Genomic DNA, 22167 nt, shown 5'->3' with positions numbered 1-22167 from the left:
CCATGTTACATTCGCCCAAGATGCTCCATCATCTGTGTTCTGGAATATATCAGCTGGACAAATGACGACAGGACTCTCCGCGTCTGTGTAAAAAAAGGATAATGTTCATGGTCATCTTAAAAGCCAACATTCTATTTCATTCAAAAGTCCCCTTGTTCGCAAGAGTACATAATATTGTTGGATGGATAAATAAATAAATAAATAAATAAATAAATAAATAAATAAATAAATAAATAAATAAATAAATAAATAAATAAATAAATAAATAAATAAATAAATAAATAAATAAATTTCTATCAATTTATATATAAATTATATTAAAGCATTACTACCTTTTACGAATGTTACTGATAATCGTTTGGCAATAAATATAATTATACTCACTAATGATGGTGACAATAAAGGAACAGTGTCCTGTGTTGTTGTATGCATCTACAGCCGAATACGTAACCTGCGTACTTCCAATGGGGAAATTGCTGCTTGGAGCATGAGACACATACAGATCGGTTACAGATCCTGAATTATCAGTTGCATTGACAACACCCCATGTAACATTCGCCCAAGTAGCTCCATCGTCTGTGGTCTGGAATATATCAGCTGGACAAATGACGACAGGACTCTCAGCGTCTGTTAATGGCAATAAAATAATATGCATGGTCATCTTGAACGAAAACTTTCTATTTCATTTCAAAAATCACCTGATCACAAGAGTACATAATCATGTTGGATAATAAATGAATAAATAAATAAATAAATAAATTCTTGTCTATCAATTTATATATAAATGATATCAACACTTTACTACTTTTCACGATTTTTTCTGATAACTGTTCCACAATAAATGTAATTATACTTACCAATAACGGTTACACTAAAGTAACAGTACCCCATGTTGTTGTATGCATCTACAGCAGAATACGTAACAATTGTACTTCCGATAGGGAAATTGCTGCCTGGAGCATGAGACACATATATATCGGATACAGATCCTGAATTATCAGTTGCATTGACAACACCCCATGTAACATTCGCCCAAGGTGCTCCATCGTCTGTATTTTGCAATATATCAGCTGGACAAATGACAACAGTACTCTCAGCGTCTGTGTATAGAAACAAAATAGTGTGCATGGTCATCTTGAAAGACAACTTTGTATTTCATTTCAAAAATCACCTGGTCGCAATAGTATATAATCGTGTTGGAAAATAAATAAAAAAATAAATAAAAAAATAAATAAAAAAAATAAAAAATAAATAATAAATAAATAAATGAATTAATTAAGAAATAAATTTGTGTCTATCAATTTATATGTAAATTAGATCAACACTTTACAACCTTTTACGAATTTTTCTGATATTTGTTCGGCAATAAATACAATAATACTCACCAATGACGGTTACAATAAAGGAACAGTACCCAGTGTTGTTGTATGCATCGACAGCAGAATACGTAACAATTGTACTTCCGATAGGAAAATTACTGCTTGGAGCACGAGAAACATACACATTGGTTACAGATCCTGAATTATCAGTTGCATTGACAGCACCCCATGTTACATTCGCCCAGGAGGCTCCATCGTCTGTGTTCTGCATTATATCAGCCGGACAAATGACAACAGGACTCTCAGCGTCTGTGTATAGAAAGGAAATAATATGCATGGTCATCTTGAAAGACAACTTCCTATTTCATTTAAAAAATCACCTGATCGCTAGAGTAGATTAATTTGTTGGTTAATAAATAAATAAATTCTTGTCTATATCAATTATATCAACACTTTACTATCTTTTACAAATTTTCCTGATAATTGTTCCGCAATAAATATAATTATACTCACCAATGATGGTTACACTAAAGGAACAGTACCCAGTGTTGTTGTATGCATCGACAGCAGAATACGTAACAATTGTACTTCCGATAGGAAAATTACTGCTTGGAGCATGAGAAACATACACATTGGTTACAGATCCTGAATTATCAGTTGCATTGACAGCACCCCATGTTACATTCGCCCAGGAGGCTCCATCGTCTGTGTTCTGCAATATATCAGCTGGACAAATGACAACAGGACTCTCCGCGTCTGTGTAAAAAAAAAGGATAATGTTCATGGTCATCTTAAAAGACAACATTCTATTTCATTCAAAAGTCCCCTTGTTCGCAAGAGTACATAATATTGTTGGATGGATAAATAAATAAATAAATAAATAAATAAATAAATAAATAAATAAATAAATAAATAAATAAATAAATAAATAAATAAATAAATAAATAAATAAATAAATAAATAAATAAATTTCTATCAATTTATATATAAATTATATTAAAGCATTACTACCTTTTACGAATGTTACTGATACTCGTTTGGCAATAAATATAATTATACTCACTAATGATGGTGACAATAAAGGAACAGTGTCCTGTGTTGTTGTATGCATCTACAGCCGAATACGTAACCTGCGTACTTCCAATGGGGAAATTGCTGCTTGGAGCATGAGACACATACAGATCGGTTACAGATCCTGAATTATCAGTTGCATTGACAACACCCCATGTAACATTCGCCCAAGTAGCTCCATCGTCTGTGTTCTGGAATATATCAGCTGGACAAATGACGACAGGACTCTCAGCGTCTGTTAATGGCAAGAAAATAATATGCATGGTCATCTTGAACGAAAACTTTCTATTTCATTTCAAAAATCACCTGATCACAAGAGTACATAATCATGTTGGATAATAAATGAATAAATAAATAAATAAATTCTTGTCTATCAATTTATATATAAATGATATCAACACTTTACTACTTTTCACGAATTTTTCTGATAACTGTTCCACAAGAAATGTAATTATACTTACCAATAACGGTTACACTAAAGGAACAGTACCCCGTGTTGTTGTATGCATCTACAGCAGAATACGTAACAATTGTACTTCCGATAGGGAAATTGCTGCCTCGAGCATGAGACATATATATATCGGATACAGATCCTGAATTATCAGTTGCATTGACAACACCCCATGTAACATTCGCCCAAGGTGCTACATCATCTGTATTTTGCAATATATTAGCTGGACAAATGACAACAGGACTCTCAGCGTCTGTGTATAGAAACAAAATAGTGTGCATGGTCATCTTGAAAGACAACTTTGTATTTCATTTCAAAAATCACCTGGTCGCAATAGTACATAATCGTGTTGGAAAATAAATAAAAAAATAAATAAAAAAAATAAAAAAAATAAGTAATAAATAAATAAATTAATTAAGAAATAAATTCGTGTCTATCAATTTATATGAAAATTAGATCAACACTTTACAACCTTTTACGAATTTTCCTGATATTTGTTCGGCAATAAATACAATAATACTCACCAATGACGGTTACAATAAAGGAACAGTACCCAGTGTTGTTGTATGCATCGACAGCAGAATACGTAACAATTGTACTTCCGATAGGAAAATTACTGCTTGGAGCATGAGAAACATACACATTGGTTACAGATCCTGAATTATCAGTTGCATTGACAGCACCCCATGTTACATTCGCCCAGGAGGCTCCATCGTCTGTGTTCTGCAATATATCAGCTGGACAAATGACAACAGGACTCTCAGCGTCTGTGTATGGAAAGGAAATAATATGCATGGTCATCTTGAAAGACAACTTCCTATTTCATTTAAAAAATCACCTGATCGCTAGAGTACATTATTTTGTTGGTTAATACATAAATAAATTTTTGTCTATATCAATTATATCAACACTTTACTATCTTTTACACATTTTCCTGATAATTGTTCTGCAATAAATATAATTATACTCACCAATGATGGTTACACTAAAGGAACAGTACCCTGTGTTGTTGTATGCATCGACAGCAGAATACGTAACAATCGTACTTCCGATAGGAAAATTACTACCTGGAGCATGATAAACATACACATCGATTACAGATCCTGAATTATCAGTTGCATTGACAGCACCCCATGTTACATTCGCCCAAGATGCTCCATCATCTGTGTTCTGGAATATATCAGCTGGACAAATGACGACAGGACTCTCCGCGTCTGTGTAAAAAAAAGGATAATGTTCATGGTCATCTTAAAAGCCAACATTCTATTTCATTCAAAAGTCCCCTTGTTCGCAAGAGTACATAATATTGTTGGATGAATAAATAGATAAATAAATAAATAAATAAATAAATAAATAAATAAATAAATAAATAAATAAATAAATAAATAAATAAATTTCTATCAATTTATATATAAATTATATTAAAGCATTACTACCTTTTACGAATGTTACTGATACTCGTTTGGCAATAAATATAATTATACTCACTAATGATGGTGACAATAAAGGAACAGTGTCCTGTGTTGTTGTATGCATCTACAGCCGAATACGTAACCTGCGTACTTCCAATGGGGAAATTGCTGCTTGGAGCATGAGACACATACAGATCGGTTACAGATCCTGAATTATCAGTTGCATTGACAACACCCCATGTAACATTCGCCCAAGTAGCTCCATCGTCTGTGTTCTGGAATATATCAGCTGGACAAATGACGACAGGACTCTCAGCGTCTGTTAATGGCAAGAAAATAATATGCATGGTCATCTTGAACGAAAACTTTCTATTTCATTTCAAAAATCACCTGATCACAAGAGTACATAATCATGTTGGATAATAAATGAATAAATAAATAAATAAATTCTTGTCTATCAATTTATATATAAATGATATCAACACTTTACTACTTTTCACGAATTTTTCTGATAACTGTTCCACAAGAAATGTAATTATACTTACCAATAACGGTTACACTAAAGGAACAGTACCCCGTGTTGTTGTATGCATCTACAGCAGAATACGTAACAATTGTACTTCCGGTAGGGAAATTGCTGCCTCGAGCATGAGACACATATATATCGGATACAGATCCTGAATTATCAGTTGCATTGACAACACCCCATGTAACATTCGCCCAAGGTGCTACATCATCTGTATTTTGCAATATATTAGCTGGACAAATGACAACAGGACTCTCAGCGTCTGTGTATAGAAACAAAATAGTGTGCATGGTCATCTTGAAAGACAACTTTGTATTTCATTTCAAAAATCACCTGGTCGCAATAGTACATAATCGTGTTGGAAAATAAATAAAAAAATAAATAAAAAAAATAAAAAAATAAGTAATAAATAAATAAATTAATTAAGAAATAAATTCGTGTCTATCAATTTATATGAAAATTAGATCAACACTTTACAACCTTTTACGAATTTTCCTGATATTTGTTCGGCAATAAATACAATAATACTCACCAATGACGGTTACAATAAAGGAACAGTACCCAGTGTTGTTGTATGCATCGACAGCAGAATACGTAACAATTGTACTTCCGATAGGAAAATTACTGCTTGGAGCATGAGAAACATACACATTGGTTACAGATCCTGAATTATCAGTTGCATTGACAGCACCCCATGTTACATTCGCCCAGGAGGCTCCATCGTCTGTGTTCTGCAATATATCAGCTGGACAAATGACAACAGGACTCTCAGCGTCTGTGTATGGAAAGGAAATAATATGCATGGTCATCTTGAAAGACAACTTCCTATTTCATTTAAAAAATCACCTGATCGCTAGAGTACATTATTTTGCTGGTTAATAAATATATAAATTCTTGTCTATATCAATTATATCAACACTTTACTATCTTTTACAAATTTTTCTGATAATTGTTCCGCAATAAATATAATTATACTCACCAATGATGGTTACACTAAAGGAACAGTACCCTGTGTTGTTGTATGCATCGACAGCAGAATACGTAACAATTGTACTTCCGATAGGAAAATTACTACCTGGAGCATGATAAACATACACATCGATTACAGATCCTGAATTATCAGTTGCATTGACAGCACCCCATGTTACATTCGCCCAAGATGCTCCATCATCTGTGTTCTGGAATATATCAGCTGGACAAATGACGACAGGACTCTCCGCGTCTGTGTAAAAAAAGGATAATGTTCATGGTCATCTTAAAAGCCAACATTCTATTTCATTCAAAAGTCCCCTTGTTCGCAAGAGTACATAATATTGTTGGATGGATAAATAAATAAATAAATAAATAAATAAATAAATAAATAAATAAATAAATAAATAAATAAATAAATAAATAAATAAATAAATAAATAAATAAATTTCTATCAATTTATATATAAATTATATTAAAGCATTACTACCTTTTACGAATGTTACTGATAATCGTTTGGCAATAAATATAATTATACTCACTAATGATGGTGACAATAAAGGAACAGTGTCCTGTGTTGTTGTATGCATCTACAGCCGAATACGTAACCTGCGTACTTCCAATGGGGAAATTGCTGCTTGGAGCATGAGACACATACAGATCGGTTACAGATCCTGAATTATCAGTTGCATTGACAACACCCCATGTAACATTCGCCCAAGTAGCTCCATCGTCTGTGGTCTGGAATATATCAGCTGGACAAATGACGACAGGACTCTCAGCGTCTGTTAATGGCAATAAAATAATATGCATGGTCATCTTGAACGAAAACTTTCTATTTCATTTCAAAAATCACCTGATCACAAGAGTACATAATCATGTTGGATAATAAATGAATAAATAAATAAATAAATAAATTCTTGTCTATCAATTTATATATAAATGATATCAACACTTTACTACTTTTCACGATTTTTTCTGATAACTGTTCCACAATAAATGTAATTATACTTACCAATAACGGTTACACTAAAGGAACAGTACCCCATGTTGTTGTATGCATCTACAGCAGAATACGTAACAATTGTACTTCCGATAGGGAAATTGCTGCCTGGAGCATGAGACACATATATATCGGATACAGATCCTGAATTATCAGTTGCATTGACAACACCCCATGTAACATTCGCCCAAGGTGCTCCATCGTCTGTATTTTGCAATATATCAGCTGGACAAATGACAACAGTACTCTCAGCGTCTGTGTATAGAAACAAAATAGTGTGCATGGTCATCTTGAAAGACAACTTTGTATTTCATTTCAAAAATCACCTGGTCGCAATAGTATATAATCGTGTTGGAAAATAAATAAAAAAATAAATAAAAAAATAAATAAAAAAAATAAAAAATAAATAATAAATAAATAAATGAATTAATTAAGAAATAAATTTGTGTCTATCAATTTATATGTAAATTAGATCAACACTTTACAACCTTTTACGAATTTTTCTGATATTTGTTCGGCAATAAATACAATAATACTCACCAATGACGGTTACAATAAAGGAACAGTACCCAGTGTTGTTGTATGCATCGACAGCAGAATACGTAACAATTGTACTTCCGATAGGAAAATTACTGCTTGGAGCACGAGAAACATACACATTGGTTACAGATCCTGAATTATCAGTTGCATTGACAGCACCCCATGTTACATTCGCCCAGGAGGCTCCATCGTCTGTGTTCTGCATTATATCAGCCGGACAAATGACAACAGGACTCTCAGCGTCTGTGTATAGAAAGGAAATAATATGCATGGTCATCTTGAAAGACAACTTCCTATTTCATTTAAAAAATCACCTGATCGCTAGAGTAGATTAATTTGTTGGTTAATAAATAAATAAATTCTTGTCTATATCAATTATATCAACACTTTACTATCTTTTACAAATTTTCCTGATAATTGTTCCGCAATAAATATAATTATACTCACCAATGATGGTTACACTAAAGGAACAGTACCCAGTGTTGTTGTATGCATCGACAGCAGAATACGTAACAATTGTACTTCCGATAGGAAAATTACTGCTTGGAGCATGAGAAACATACACATTGGTTACAGATCCTGAATTATCAGTTGCATTGACAGCACCCCATGTTACATTCGCCCAGGAGGCTCCATCGTCTGTGTTCTGCAATATATCAGCTGGACAAATGACAACAGGACTCTCCGCGTCTGTGTAAAAAAAAAGGATAATGTTCATGGTCATCTTAAAAGACAACATTCTATTTCATTCAAAAGTCCCCTTGTTCGCAAGAGTACATAATATTGTTGGATGGATAAATAAATAAATAAATAAATAAATAAATAAATAAATAAATAAATAAATAAATAAATAAATAAATAAATAAATAAATAAATAAATAAATAAATAAATAAATAAATAAATAAATAAATAAATAAATAAATTTCTATCAATTTATATATAAATTATATTAAAGCATTACTACCTTTTACGAATGTTACTGATAATCGTTTGGCAATAAATATAATTATACTCACTAATGATGGTGACAATAAAGGAACAGTGTCCTGTGTTGTTGTATGCATCTACAGCCGAATACGTAACCTGTGTACTTCCAATAGGGAAATTGCTGCTTGGAGCATGAGACACATACAGATCGGTTACAGATCCTGAATTATCAGTTGCATTGACAACACCCCATGTAACATTCGCCCAAGTAGCTCCATCGTCTGTGTTCTGGAATATATCAGCTGGACAAATGACGACAGGACTCTCAGTGTCTGTTAATGGCAAGAAAATAATATGCATGGTCATCTTGAACGAAAACTTTCTATTTCATTTCAAAAATCACCTGATCACAAGAGTACATAATCATGTTGGATAATAAATGAATAAATAAATAAATAAATCAATTCTTGTCTATCAATTTATATATAAATGATATCAACACTTTACTACTTTTTACGAATTTTTCTGATAACTGTTCCGCAATAAATGTAATTATACTTACCAATAACGGTTACACTAAAGGAACAGTACCCCGTGTTGTTGTATGCATCTAAAGCAGAATACGTAACAATTGTACTTCCGATAGGGAAATTGCTGTCTGGAGCATGAGACACATATATATCGGATACAGATCCTGAATTATCAGTTGCATTGACAACACCCCATGTAACATTCGCCCAAGGTGCTCCATCGTCTGTATTTTGCAATATATCAGCTGGACAAATGACAACAGGACTCTCAGCGTCTGTGTATAGAAACAAAATAGTGTGCATGGTCATCTTGAAAGACAACTTTGTATTTCATTTCAAAAATCACCTGGTCGCAATAGTACATAATCGTGTTGGAAAATAAATAAAAAAATAAATAAAAAAATAAAAAAAAATAATAAATAATAAATAAATAAATTAATTAAGAAATAAATTCGTGTCTATCAATTTATATGTAAATTAGATCAACACTTTACAACCTTTTACGAATTTTCCTGATATTTGTTCGGCAATAAATACAATAATACTCACCAATGACGGTTACAATAAAGGAACAGTACCCAGTGTTGTTGTATGCATCGACAGCAGAATACGTAACAATTGTACTTCCGATAGGAAAATTACTGCTTGGAGCATGAGAAACATACACATTGGTTACAGATCCTGAATTATCAGTTGCATTGACAGCACCCCATGTTACATTCGCCCAGGAGGCTCCATCGTCTGTGTTCTGCAATATATCAGCTGGACAAATGACAACAGGACTCTCAGCGTCTGTGTATGGAAAGGAAATAATATGCATGGTCATCTTGAAAGACAACTTCCTATTTCATTTAAAAAATCACCTGATCGCTAGAGTACATTATTTTGTTGGTTAATACATAAATAAATTTTTGTCTATATCAATTATATCAACACTTTACTATCTTTTACACATTTTCCTGATAATTGTTCTGCAATAAATATAATTATACTCACCAATGATGGTTACACTAAAGGAACAGTACCCTGTGTTGTTGTATGCATCGACAGCAGAATACGTAACAATCGTACTTCCGATAGGAAAATTACTACCTGGAGCATGATAAACATACACATCGATTACAGATCCTGAATTATCAGTTGCATTGACAGCACCCCATGTTACATTCGCCCAAGATGCTCCATCATCTGTGTTCTGGAATATATCAGCTGGACAAATGACGACAGGACTCTCCGCGTCTGTGTAAAAAAAAGGATAATGTTCATGGTCATCTTAAAAGCCAACATTCTATTTCATTCAAAAGTCCCCTTGTTCGCAAGAGTACATAATATTGTTGGATGAATAAATAGATAGATAAATAAATAAATAAATAAATAAATAAATAAATAAATAAATAAATAAATAAATAAATTTCTATCAATTTATATATAAATTATATTAAAGCATTACTACCTTTTACGAATGTTACTGATACTCGTTTGGCAATAAATATAATTATACTCACTAATGATGGTGACAATAAAGGAACAGTGTCCTGTGTTGTTGTATGCATCTAAAGCAGAATACGTAACCTGCGTACTTCCAATGGGGAAATTGCTGCTTGGAGCATGAGACACATACAGATCGGTTACAGATCCTGAATTATCAGTTGCATTGACAACACCCCATGTAACATTCGCCCAAGTAGCTCCATCGTCTGTGTTCTGGAATATATCAGCTGGACAAATGACGACAGGACTCTCAGCGTCTGTTAATGGCAAGAAAATAATATGCATGGTCATCTTGAACGAAAACTTTCTATTTCATTTCAAAAATCACCTGATCACAAGAGTACATAATCATGTTGGATAATAAATGAATAAATAAATAAATAAATTCTTGTCTATCAATTTATATATAAATGATATCAACACTTTACTACTTTTCACGAATTTTTCTGATAACTGTTCCACAAGAAATGTAATTATACTTACCAATAACGGTTACACTAAAGGAACAGTACCCCGTGTTGTTGTATGCATCTACAGCAGAATACGTAACAATTGTACTTCCGATAGGGAAATTGCTGCCTCGAGCATGAGACACATATATATCGGATACAGATCCTGAATTATCAGTTGCATTGACAACACCCCATGTAACATTCGCCCAAGGTGCTACATCATCTGTATTTTGCAATATATTAGCTGGACAAATGACAACAGGACTCTCAGCGTCTGTGTATAGAAACAAAATAGTGTGCATGGTCATCTTGAAAGACAACTTTGTATTTCATTTCAAAAATCACCTGGTCGCAATAGTACATAATCGTGTTGGAAAATAAATAAAAAAATAAATAAAAAAAATAAAAAAAATAAGTAATAAATAAATAAATTAATTAAGAAATAAATTCGTGTCTATCAATTTATATGAAAATTAGATCAACACTTTACAACCTTTTACGAATTTTCCTGATATTTGTTCGGCAATAAATACAATAATACTCACCAATGACGGTTACAATAAAGGAACAGTACCCAGTGTTGTTGTATGCATCGACAGCAGAATACGTAACAATTGTACTTCCGATAGGAAAATTACTGCTTGGAGCACGAGAAACATACACATTGGTTACAGATCCTGAATTATCAGTTGCATTGACAGCACCCCATGTTACATTCGCCCAGGAGGCTCCATCGTCTGTGTTCTGCATTATATCAGCCGGACAAATGACAACAGGACTCTCAGCGTCTGTGTATAGAAAGGAAATAATATGCATGGTCATCTTGAAAGACAACTTCCTATTTCATTTAAAAAATCACCTGATCGCTAGAGTACATTATTTTGCTGGTTAATAAATATATAAATTCTTGTCTATATCAATTATATCAACACTTTACTATCTTTTACAAATTTTTCTGATAATTGTTCCGCAATAAATATAATTATACTCACCAATGATGGTTACACTAAAGGAACAGTACCCTGTGTTGTTGTATGCATCGACAGCAGAATACGTAACAATTGTACTTCCGATAGGAAAATTACTACCTGGAGCATGATAAACATACACATCGATTACAGATCCTGAATTATCAGTTGCATTGACAGCACCCCATGTTACATTCGCCCAAGATGCTCCATCATCTGTGTTCTGGAATATATCAGCTGGACAAATGACGACAGGACTCTCCGCGTCTGTGTAAAAAAAGGATAATGTTCATGGTCATCTTAAAAGCCAACATTCTATTTCATTCAAAAGTCCCCTTGTTCGCAAGAGTACATAATATTGTTGGATGGATAAATAAATAAATAAATAAATAAATAAATAAATAAATAAATAAATAAATAAATAAATAAATAAATAAATAAATAAATAAATAAATAAATAAATAAATAAATAAATAAATAAATAAATTTCTATCAATTTATATATAAATTATATTAAAGCATTACTACCTTTTACGAATGTTACTGATAATCGTTTGGCAATAAATATAATTATACTCACTAATGATGGTGACAATAAAGGAACAGTGTCCTGTGTTGTTGTATGCATCTACAGCCGAATACGTAACCTGCGTACTTCCAATGGGGAAATTGCTGCTTGGAGCATGAGACACATACAGATCGGTTACAGATCCTGAATTATCAGTTGCATTGACAACACCCCATGTAACATTCGCCCAAGTAGCTCCATCGTCTGTGGTCTGGAATATATCAGCTGGACAAATGACGACAGGACTCTCAGCGTCTGTTAATGGCAATAAAATAATATGCATGGTCATCTTGAACGAAAACTTTCTATTTCATTTCAAAAATCACCTGATCACAAGAGTACATAATCATGTTGGATAATAAATGAATAAATAAATAAATAAATAAATTCTTGTCTATCAATTTATATATAAATGATATCAACACTTTACTACTTTTCACGATTTTTTCTGATAACTGTTCCACAATAAATGTAATTATACTTACCAATAACGGTTACACTAAAGGAACAGTACCCCATGTTGTTGTATGCATCTACAGCAGAATACGTAACAATTGTACTTCCGATAGGGAAATTGCTGCCTGGAGCATGAGACACATATATATCGGATACAGATCCTGAATTATCAGTTGCATTGACAACACCCCATGTAACATTCGCCCAAGGTGCTCCATCGTCTGTATTTTGCAATATATCAGCTGGACAAATGACAACAGTACTCTCAGCGTCTGTGTATAGAAACAAAATAGTGTGCATGGTCATCTTGAAAGACAACTTTGTATTTCATTTCAAAAATCACCTGGTCGCAATAGTATATAATCGTGTTGGAAAATAAATAAAAAAATAAATAAAAAAATAAATAAAAAAAATAAAAAATAAATAATAAATAATAAATAAATAAATGAATTAATTAAGAAATAAATTTGTGTCTATCAATTTATATGTAAATTAGATCAACACTTTACAACCTTTTACGAATTTTTCTGATATTTGTTCGGCAATAAATACAATAATACTCACCAATGACGGTTACAATAAAGGAACAGTACCCAGTGTTGTTGTATGCATCGACAGCAGAATACGTAACAATTGTACTTCCGATAGGAAAATTACTGCTTGGAGCACGAGAAACATACACATTGGTTACAGATCCTGAATTATCAGTTGCATTGACAGCACCCCATGTTACATTCGCCCAGGAGGCTCCATCGTCTGTGTTCTGCATTATATCAGCCGGACAAATGACAACAGGACTCTCAGCGTCTGTGTATAGAAAGGAAATAATATGCATGGTCATCTTGAAAGACAACTTCCTATTTCATTTAAAAAATCACCTGATCGCTAGAGTAGATTAATTTGTTGGTTAATAAATAAATAAATTCTTGTCTATATCAATTATATCAACACTTTACTATCTTTTACAAATTTTCCTGATAATTGTTCCGCAATAAATATAATTATACTCACCAATGATGGTTACACTAAAGGAACAGTACCCAGTGTTGTTGTATGCATCGACAGCAGAATACGTAACAATTGTACTTCCGATAGGAAAATTACTGCTTGGAGCATGAGAAACATACACATTGGTTACAGATCCTGAATTATCAGTTGCATTGACAGCACCCCATGTTACATTCGCCCAGGAGGCTCCATCGTCTGTGTTCTGCAATATATCAGCTGGACAAATGACAACAGGACTCTCCGCGTCTGTGTAAAAAAAAAGGATAATGTTCATGGTCATCTTAAAAGACAACATTCTATTTCATTCAAAAGTCCCCTTGTTCGCAAGAGTACATAATATTGTTGGATGGATAAATAAATAAATAAATAAATAAATAAATAAATAAATAAATAAATAAATAAATAAATAAATAAATAAATAAATAAATAAATAAATAAATAAATAAATAAATAAATAAATAAATTTCTATCAATTTATATATAAATTATATTAAAGCATTACTACCTTTTACGAATGTTACTGATAATCGTTTGGCAATAAATATAATTATACTCACTAATGATGGTGACAATAAAGGAACAGTGTCCTGTGTTGTTGTATGCATCTACAGCCGAATACGTAACCTGTGTACTTCCAATAGGGAAATTGCTGCTTGGAGCATGAGACACATACAGATCGGTTACAGATCCTGAATTATCAGTTGCATTGACAACACCCCATGTAACATTCGCCCAAGTAGCTCCATCGTCTGTGTTCTGGAATATATCAGCTGGACAAATGACGACAGGACTCTCAGTGTCTGTTAATGGCAAGAAAATAATATGCATGGTCATCTTGAACGAAAACTTTCTATTTCATTTCAAAAATCACCTGATCACAAGAGTACATAATCATGTTGGATAATAAATGAATAAATAAATAAATAAATCAATTCTTGTCTATCAATTTATATATAAATGATATCAACACTTTACTAATTTTTACGAATTTTTCTGATAACTGTTCCGCAATAAATGTAATTATACTTACCAATAACGGTTACACTAAAGGAACAGTACCCCGTGTTGTTGTATGCATCTAAAGCAGAATACGTAACAATTGTACTTCCGATAGGGAAATTGCTGTCTGGAGCATGAGACACATATATATCGGATACAGATCCTGAATTATCAGTTGCATTGACAACACCCCATGTAACATTCGCCCAAGGTGCTCCATCGTCTGTATTTTGCAATATATCAGCTGGACAAATGACAACAGGACTCTCAGCGTCTGTGTATAGAAACAAAATAGTGTGCATGGTCATCTTGAAAGACAACTTTGTATTTCATTTCAAAAATCACCTGGTCGCAATAGTACATAATCGTGTTGGAAAATAAATAAAAAAATAAATAAAAAAATAAAAAAAAATAATAAATAATAAATAAATAAATTAATTAAGAAATAAATTCGTGTCTATCAATTTATATGTAAATTAGATCAACACTTTACAACCTTTTACGAATTTTCCTGATATTTGTTCGGCAATAAATACAATAATACTCACCAATGACGGTTACAATAAAGGAACAGTACCCAGTGTTGTTGTATGCATCGACAGCAGAATACATAACAATTGTACTTCCGATAGGAAAATTACTACTTGGAGCACGAGAAACATACACATTGGTTACAGATCCTGAATTATCAGTTGCATTGACAGCACCCCATGTTACATTCGCCCAGGAGGCTCCATCGTCTGTGTTCTGCATTATATCAGCCGGACAAATGACAACAGGACTCTCAGCGTCTGTGTATAGAAAGGAAATAATATGCATGGTCATCTTGAAAGACAACTTCCTATTTCATTTAAAAAATTACCTGATCGCTAGAGTAGATTAATTTGTTGGTTAATAAATAAATAAATTCTTGTCTATATCAATTATATCAACACTTTACTATCTTTTACAAATTTTCCTGATAATTGTTCCGCAATAAATATAATTATACTCACCAATGATGGTTACACTAAAGGAACAGTACCCTGTGTTGTAGTATGCATCGACAGCAGAATACGTAACAATTGTACTTCCGATATAAAAATTACTACCTGGAGCATGAGAAACATACACATCGATTACAAATCCTGAATTATCAGTTGCATTGACAGCACCCCATGTTACATTCGCCCAAGATGCTCCATCATCTGTGTTCTGGAATATATCAGCTGGACAAATGACGACAGGACTCTCCGCGTCTGTGTAAAAAAAGGATAATGTTCATGGTCATCTTAAAAGCCAACATTCTATTTCATTCAAAAGTCCCCTTGTTCGCACGAGTACATAATATTGTTGGATGGATAAATAAATAAATAAATAAATAAATAAATAAATAAATAAATAAATAAATAAATAAATAAATAAATAAATAAATAAATAAATAAATAAATAAATAAATAAATAAATAAATAAATAAATAAATAAATAAATAAATAAATAAATAAATAAATAAATAAATAAATAAATAAATAAATAAATAAATAAATAAATAAATAAATAAATAAATAAATAAATAAATAAATAAATAAATAAATAAATAAATAAATAAATAAATAAATAAATAAATAAATAAATAAATTTATATATAAATTATATTAAAGCATTACTACCTTTTACGGATGTTACTGATAATCGTTTGACAATAAATATAATTATACTCACTAATGATGGTAACAATAAAGGAACAGTGTCCTGTGTTGTTGTATGCATCTACAGCCGAATACGTAACCTGCGTACTTCCAATAGAGAAATTGCTGCTTGGAGCATGAGACACATACAGATCGGTTACAGATCCTGAATTATCAGTTGCATTAACAACACCCCATGTAACATTTGCCCAAGTAGCTCCATCCTCTGTGTTCTGGAATATATCAGCTGGACAAATGACGACAGGACTCTCAGCGTCTGTTAATGGCAAGAAAATATTATGCATGGTCATCTTGAACGAAAACTTTCTATTTCATTTCAAAAATCACCTGATCACAAGAGTACATAATCATGTTGGTTAATAAATAAATAAATAAATAAATTCTTGTCTATCAATTTATATATAAATGATATCAACACTTTACTACTTTTTACGAATTTTTTCTGATAACTGTTCCGCAATAAATGTAATTATACTTACCAATAACGTTTACACTAAAGGAACAGTACCCCGTGTTGTTGTATGCATCTACAGCAGAATACGTAACAATTGTACTTCCGATAGGGAAATTGCTGTCTGGAGCATGAGACACATATATATCGGATACAGATCCTGAATTATCAGTTGCATTGACAACACCCCATGTAACATTCGCCCAAGGTGCTCCATCGTCTGTATTTTGTAATATATCAGCTTGACAAATGACAACAGGACTCTCAGCGTCTGTGTATAGAAACAAAATAGTGTGCATGGTCATCTTGAAAGACAACTTTGTATTTCACTTCAAAAATCACCTGGTCGCAATAGTACATAATCGTGTTGGAAAATAAATAAAAAAATAAATAAAAAAATAAAAAAAATTAATAAATAATAAATAAATAAATTAATTAAGAAATAAATTCGTGTCTATCAATTTATATGTAAATTAGATCAACACTTTACAACCTTTTACGAATTTTCCTGATATTTGTTCGGCAATAAATACAATAATACTCACCAATGACGGTTACAATAAAGGAACAGTACCCAGTGTTGTTGTATGCATCGACAGCAGAATACGTAACAATTGTACTTCCGATAGGAAAATTACTGCTTGGAGCATGAGAAACATACACATTGGTTACAGATCCTGAATTATCAGTTGCATTGACAGCACCCCATGTTACATTCGCCCAAGATGCTCCATCATCTGTGTTCTGCAATATATCAGCTGGACAAATGACAACAGGACTCTCAGCGTCTGTGTATAGAAAGGAAATAATATGCATGGTCATCTTGAAAGACAACTTCTTATTTCATTAAAAAAATCACCTGATCGCTAGAGTACATTATTTTGTTGGTTAATAAATAAATAAATTCTTGTCTATATCAATTATATCAACACTTTACTATCTTTTACAAATTTTCCTGATAATTGTTCCGCAATAAATATAATTATACTCACCAATGATTGTTACACTAAAGGAACAGTACCCTGTGTTGTTGTATGCATCGACAGCAGAATACGTAACAATTGTACTTCCGATAGGAAAATTACTACCTGGAGCATGATAAACATACACATCGATTACAGATCCTGAATTATCAGTTGCATTGACAGCACCCCATGTTACATTCGCCCAAGATGCTCCATCATCTGTGTTCTGGAATATATCAGCTGGACAAATGACGACAGGGCTCTCCGCGTCTGTGTAAAAAAAGGATAATGTTCATGGTCATCTTAAAAGCCAACATTCTATTTCATTCAAAAGTCCCCTTGTTCGCAAGAGTACATAATATTGTTGGATGGATAAATAAATAAATAAATAAATAAATAAATAAATAAATAAATAAATAAATAAATAAATAAATAAATAAATAAATAAATAAATAAATAAATAAATAAATAAATAAATTTCTATCAATTTATATATAAATTATATTAAAGCATTACTACCTTTTACGAATGTTACTGATAATCGTTTGACAATAAATATAATTATACTCACTAATGATGGTAACAATAAAGGAACAGTGTCCTGTGTTGTTGTATGCATCTACAGCCGAATACGTAACCTGCGTACTTCCAATAGAGAAATTGCTGCTTGGAGCATGAGACACATACAGATCGGTTACAGATCCTGAATTATCAGTTGCATTAACAACACCCCATGTAACATTTGCCCAAGTAGCTCCATCCTCTGTGTTCTGGAATATATCAGCTGGACAAATGACGACAGGACTCTCAGCGTCTGTTAATGGCAAGAAAATATTATGCATGGTCATCTTGAACGAAAACTTTCTATTTCATTTCAAAAATCACCTGATCACAAGAGTACATAATCATGTTGGTTAATAAATAAATAAATAAATAAATTCTTGTCTATCAATTTATATATAAATGATATCAACACTTTACTACTTTTTACGAATTTTTTCTGATAACTGTTCCGCAATAAATGTAATTATACTTACCAATAACGGTTACACTAAAGGAACAGTACCCCGTGTTGTTGTATGCATCTACAGCAGAATACGTAACAATTGTACTTCCGATAGGGAAATTGCTGTCTGGAGCATGAGACACATATATATCGGATACAGATCCTGAATTATCAGTTGCATTGACAACACCCCATGTAACATTCGCCCAAGGTGCTCCATCGTCTGTATTTTGTAATATATCAGCTTGACAAATGACAACAGGACTCTCAGCGTCTGTGTATAGAAACAAAATAGTGTGCATGGTCATCTTGCAAGACAACTTTGTATTTCACTTCAAAAATCACCTGGTCGCAATAGTACATAATCGTGTTGGAAAATAAATAAAAAAATAAATAAAAAAATAAAAAAAATTAATAAATAATAAATAAATAAATTAATTAAGAAATAAATTCGTGTCTATCAATTTATATGTAAATTAGATCAACACTTTACAACCTTTTACGAATTTTCCTGATATTTGTTCGGCAATAAATACAATAATACTCACCAATGACGGTTACAATAAAGGAACAGTACCCAGTGTTGTTGTATGCATCGACAGCAGAATACGTAACAATTGTACTTCCGATAGGAAAATTACTGCTTGGAGCATGAGAAACATACACATTGGTTACAGATCCTGAATTATCAGTTGCATTGACAGCACCCCATGTTACATTCGCCCAAGATGCTCCATCATCTGTGTTCTGCAATATATCAGCTGGACAAATGACAACAGGACTCTCAGCGTCTGTGTATAGAAAGGAAATAATATGCATGGTCATCTTGAAAGACAACTTCTTATTTCATTAAAAAAATCACCTGATCGCTAGAGTACATTATTTTGTTGGTTAATAAATAAATAAATTCTTGTCTATATCAATTATATCAACACGTTACTATCTTTTACAAATTTTCCTGATAATTGTTCCGCAATAAATATAATTATACTCACCAATGATTGTTACACTAAAGGAACAGTACCCTGTGTTGTTGTATGCATCGACAGCAGAATACGTAACAATTGTACTTCCGATAGGAAAATTACTACCTGGAGCATGGTAAACATACACATCGATTACAGATCCTGAATTATCAGTTGCATTGACAGCACCCCATGTTACATTCGCCCAAGATGCTCCATCATCTGTGTTCTGGAATATATCAGCTGGACAAATGACGACAGGGCTCTCCGCGTCTGTGTAAAAAAAGGATAATGTTCATGGTCATCTTAAAAGCCAACATTCTATTTCATTCAAAAGTCCCCTTGTTCGCAAGAGTACATAATATTGTTGGATGGATAAATAAATAAATAAATAAATAAATAAATAAATAAATAAATAAATAAATAAATAAATAAATAAATAAATAAATAAATAAATAAATAAATAAATAAATAAATAAATAAATAAATAAATAAATAAATAAATTTCTATCAATTTATATATAAATTATATTAAAGCATTACTACCTTTTACGAATGTTACTGATAATCGTTTGGCAATAAATATAATTATACTCACTAATGATGGTGACAATAAAGGAACAGTGTCCTGTGTTGTTGTATGCATCTACAGCCGAATACGTAACCTGCGTACTTCCAATAGGGAAATTGCTGCTTGGAGCATGAGACACATACAGATCGGTTACAGATCCTGAATTATCAGTTGCATTGACAAAACCCCATGTAACATTTGCCCAAGTAGCTCCATCGTCTGTGTTCTGGAATATATCAGCTGGACAAATGACGACAGGACTCTCAGCGTCTGTTAATGGCAAGAAAATAATATGCATGGTCATCTTGAACAAAAACTTTCTATTTCATTTCAAAAATCATCTGATCACAAGAGTACATAATCATGTTGGATAATAAATGAAGAAATAAATAAATAAATTCTTGTCTATCAATTTATATATAAATGATATAAACACTTTACTACTTTTTACGAATTTTTCTGATAACTGTTCCGCAATAAATGTAATTATACTTACCAATAACGGTTACACTAAAGGAACAGTACCCCGTGTTGTTGTATGCATCTACAGCAGAATACGTAACAATTGTACTTCCGACAGGGAAATTGCTGCCTGGAGCATGAGACACATATATATCGGATACAGATCCTGAATTATCAGTTGCATTGACAACACCCCATGTAACATTAGCCCAAGGTGCTCCATCGTCTGTATTTTGCAATATATCAGCTGGACAAATGACAACAGGACTCTCAGCGTCTGTGTATAGAAACAAAATAGTGTGCATGGTCATCTTGAAAGACAACTTTGTATTTCATTTCAAAAATCACCTGGTCGCAATAGTACATAATCGTGTTGGAAAATAAATCAAAAAATAAATCAAAACATAAAAAATAAATAATAAATAAATAAATAAATAAATTAATTATGAAATAAATTCGTGTCTATCAATTTATATGTAAATTAGATCAACACTTTACAACCTTTTACGAATTTTCCTGATATTTGTTCGGCAATAAATACAATAATACTCACCAATGACGGTTACAATAAAGGAACAGTACCCAGTGTTGTTGTATGCATCGACAGCAGAATACGTAACAATTGTACTTCCGATAGAAAAATTACTGCTTGGAGCATGAGAAACATACACATTGGTTACAGATCCTGAATTATCAGTTGCATTGACAGCACCCCATGTTACATTCGCCCAGGAGGCTCCATCGTCTGTGTTCTGCAATATATCAGCTGGACAAATGACAACAGGACTCTCAGCGTCTGTGTATAGAAAGGAAATAATATGCATGGTCATCTTGAAAGACAACTTCCTATTTCATTTAAAAAATCACCTGATCGCTAGAGTACATTACTTTGTTTGTTAATAAAGAAATAAATTCTTGTTTATATCAATTATATCAACACTTTACTATCTTTTACAAATTTTCCTGATAATTGTTCCGCAATAAATATAATTATACTCACCAATGACGGTTACAATAAAGTAACAGTACCCTGTGTTGTTGTATGCATCGACAGCAGAATACATAACATCTGTACTTCCGATAGAGAAATGGCTGCCTGGGTCATGAGACACATACAGATCGATATCTGATCCTGAATTTTCAGTTGCATTGGCAGCATTCCATGTTACATTCGCCCAAGAAGCTCCAGGGTCTGTGTTCTGCGATATATTACCTGGACAATTCACAACAGGACTCTCAGCATCTGTGTACAGTAACAGAATAATGTGCATGGTCATAGTGAGTAAACAACTTTCTACTTCATTCAAAAATCACCTGAACTCCAGAGTACATATTCTGAATGGATAAATAAATGGATGAATAAAAAAA

General features: G+C 32.4%; 3 protein-coding genes across 3 annotated transcripts; all 3 read right to left on the bottom strand.

The window, feature by feature from the left end:
* Positions 1 to 687: 687 nt before the first annotated feature.
* LOC144352538 (hyalin-like) lies at positions 688 to 3642 on the bottom strand. The gene is made up of 7 exons (XM_085506046.1): positions 3366 to 3642; positions 2852 to 3094; positions 2383 to 2625; positions 1833 to 2075; positions 1386 to 1628; positions 858 to 1100; positions 688 to 698 (listed from the first exon to the last, which is right to left on the bottom strand). Exons 1-7 carry the CDS (start codon positions 3640 to 3642, stop codon positions 688 to 690), a joined length of 1503 nt encoding a protein of 500 aa, XP_085362172.1.
* A 2951-nt stretch (positions 3643 to 6593) lies between these two features.
* On the bottom strand, positions 6594 to 11514 carry LOC146735744 (hyalin-like). Its single transcript, XM_085506045.1, has 11 exons — positions 11238 to 11514; positions 10724 to 10966; positions 10255 to 10497; positions 9746 to 9988; positions 9299 to 9541; positions 8782 to 9024; positions 8309 to 8551; positions 7739 to 7981; positions 7292 to 7534; positions 6764 to 7006; positions 6594 to 6604 (listed from the first exon to the last, which is right to left on the bottom strand). The coding sequence occupies exons 1-11, from the start codon at positions 11512 to 11514 to the stop codon at positions 6594 to 6596; spliced, it is 2475 nt and encodes an 824-aa protein (XP_085362171.1).
* A 1029-nt stretch (positions 11515 to 12543) lies between these two features.
* On the bottom strand, positions 12544 to 22076 carry LOC102802712 (hyalin-like). The gene is made up of 20 exons (XM_085506044.1): positions 21800 to 22076; positions 21353 to 21595; positions 20834 to 21076; positions 20365 to 20607; positions 19797 to 20039; positions 19350 to 19592; positions 18833 to 19075; positions 18367 to 18609; positions 17823 to 18065; positions 17376 to 17618; positions 16859 to 17101; positions 16393 to 16635; positions 15687 to 15929; positions 15240 to 15482; positions 14723 to 14965; positions 14250 to 14492; positions 13696 to 13938; positions 13249 to 13491; positions 12714 to 12956; positions 12544 to 12554 (listed from the first exon to the last, which is right to left on the bottom strand). The coding sequence occupies exons 1-20, from the start codon at positions 22074 to 22076 to the stop codon at positions 12544 to 12546; spliced, it is 4662 nt and encodes a 1553-aa protein (XP_085362170.1).
* Between the last annotated feature and the right edge of the window lie 91 nt (positions 22077 to 22167).

Source organism: Saccoglossus kowalevskii, chromosome 12 (genome assembly GCF_978046115.1).
Source record: "Saccoglossus kowalevskii chromosome 12, keSacKowa6.1, whole genome shotgun sequence".
Taxonomy (NCBI): domain Eukaryota; kingdom Metazoa; phylum Hemichordata; class Enteropneusta; family Harrimaniidae; genus Saccoglossus; species Saccoglossus kowalevskii.
This window is presented reverse-complemented; position numbering and strand designations above follow the sequence as displayed.

What these genes read in the sequence shown, in the direction of transcription:
- LOC144352538 (XM_085506046.1), bottom strand. Translation starts at nt 3,642, where the DNA reads ATGACCATGCATATTATTTCCTTTCCATACACAGACGCTGAGAGTCCT. An exon ending in CTTTAGTGTAACCGTTATTG is followed by an intron (nt 2,626 to 2,851) that starts GTAAGTATAATT and finishes TGCCATTAACAG; the next exon opens with ACGCTGAGAGTCCTGTCGTC. An exon ending in CTTTATTGTAACCGTCATTG is followed by an intron (nt 1,101 to 1,385) that starts GTGAGTATTATT and finishes TTCTATACACAG; the next exon opens with ACGCTGAGAGTACTGTTGTC.
- LOC146735744 (XM_085506045.1), bottom strand. Translation starts at nt 11,514, where the DNA reads ATGACCATGCATATTATTTCCTTTCTATACACAGACGCTGAGAGTCCT. An exon ending in CTTTAGTGTAACCATCATTG is followed by an intron (nt 9,542 to 9,745) that starts GTGAGTATAATT and finishes TTCCATACACAG; the next exon opens with ACGCTGAGAGTCCTGTTGTC. An exon ending in CTTTATTGTCACCATCATTA is followed by an intron (nt 7,982 to 8,308) that starts GTGAGTATAATT and finishes TTTTTTACACAG; the next exon opens with ACGCGGAGAGTCCTGTTGTC.
- LOC102802712 (XM_085506044.1), bottom strand. Translation starts at nt 22,076, where the DNA reads ATGACCATGCACATTATTCTGTTACTGTACACAGATGCTGAGAGTCCT. An exon ending in CTTTATTGTAACCGTCATTG is followed by an intron (nt 21,077 to 21,352) that starts GTGAGTATTATT and finishes TTCTATACACAG; the next exon opens with ACGCTGAGAGTCCTGTTGTC. An exon ending in CTTTATTGTAACCGTCATTG is followed by an intron (nt 19,076 to 19,349) that starts GTGAGTATTATT and finishes TTCTATACACAG; the next exon opens with ACGCTGAGAGTCCTGTTGTC.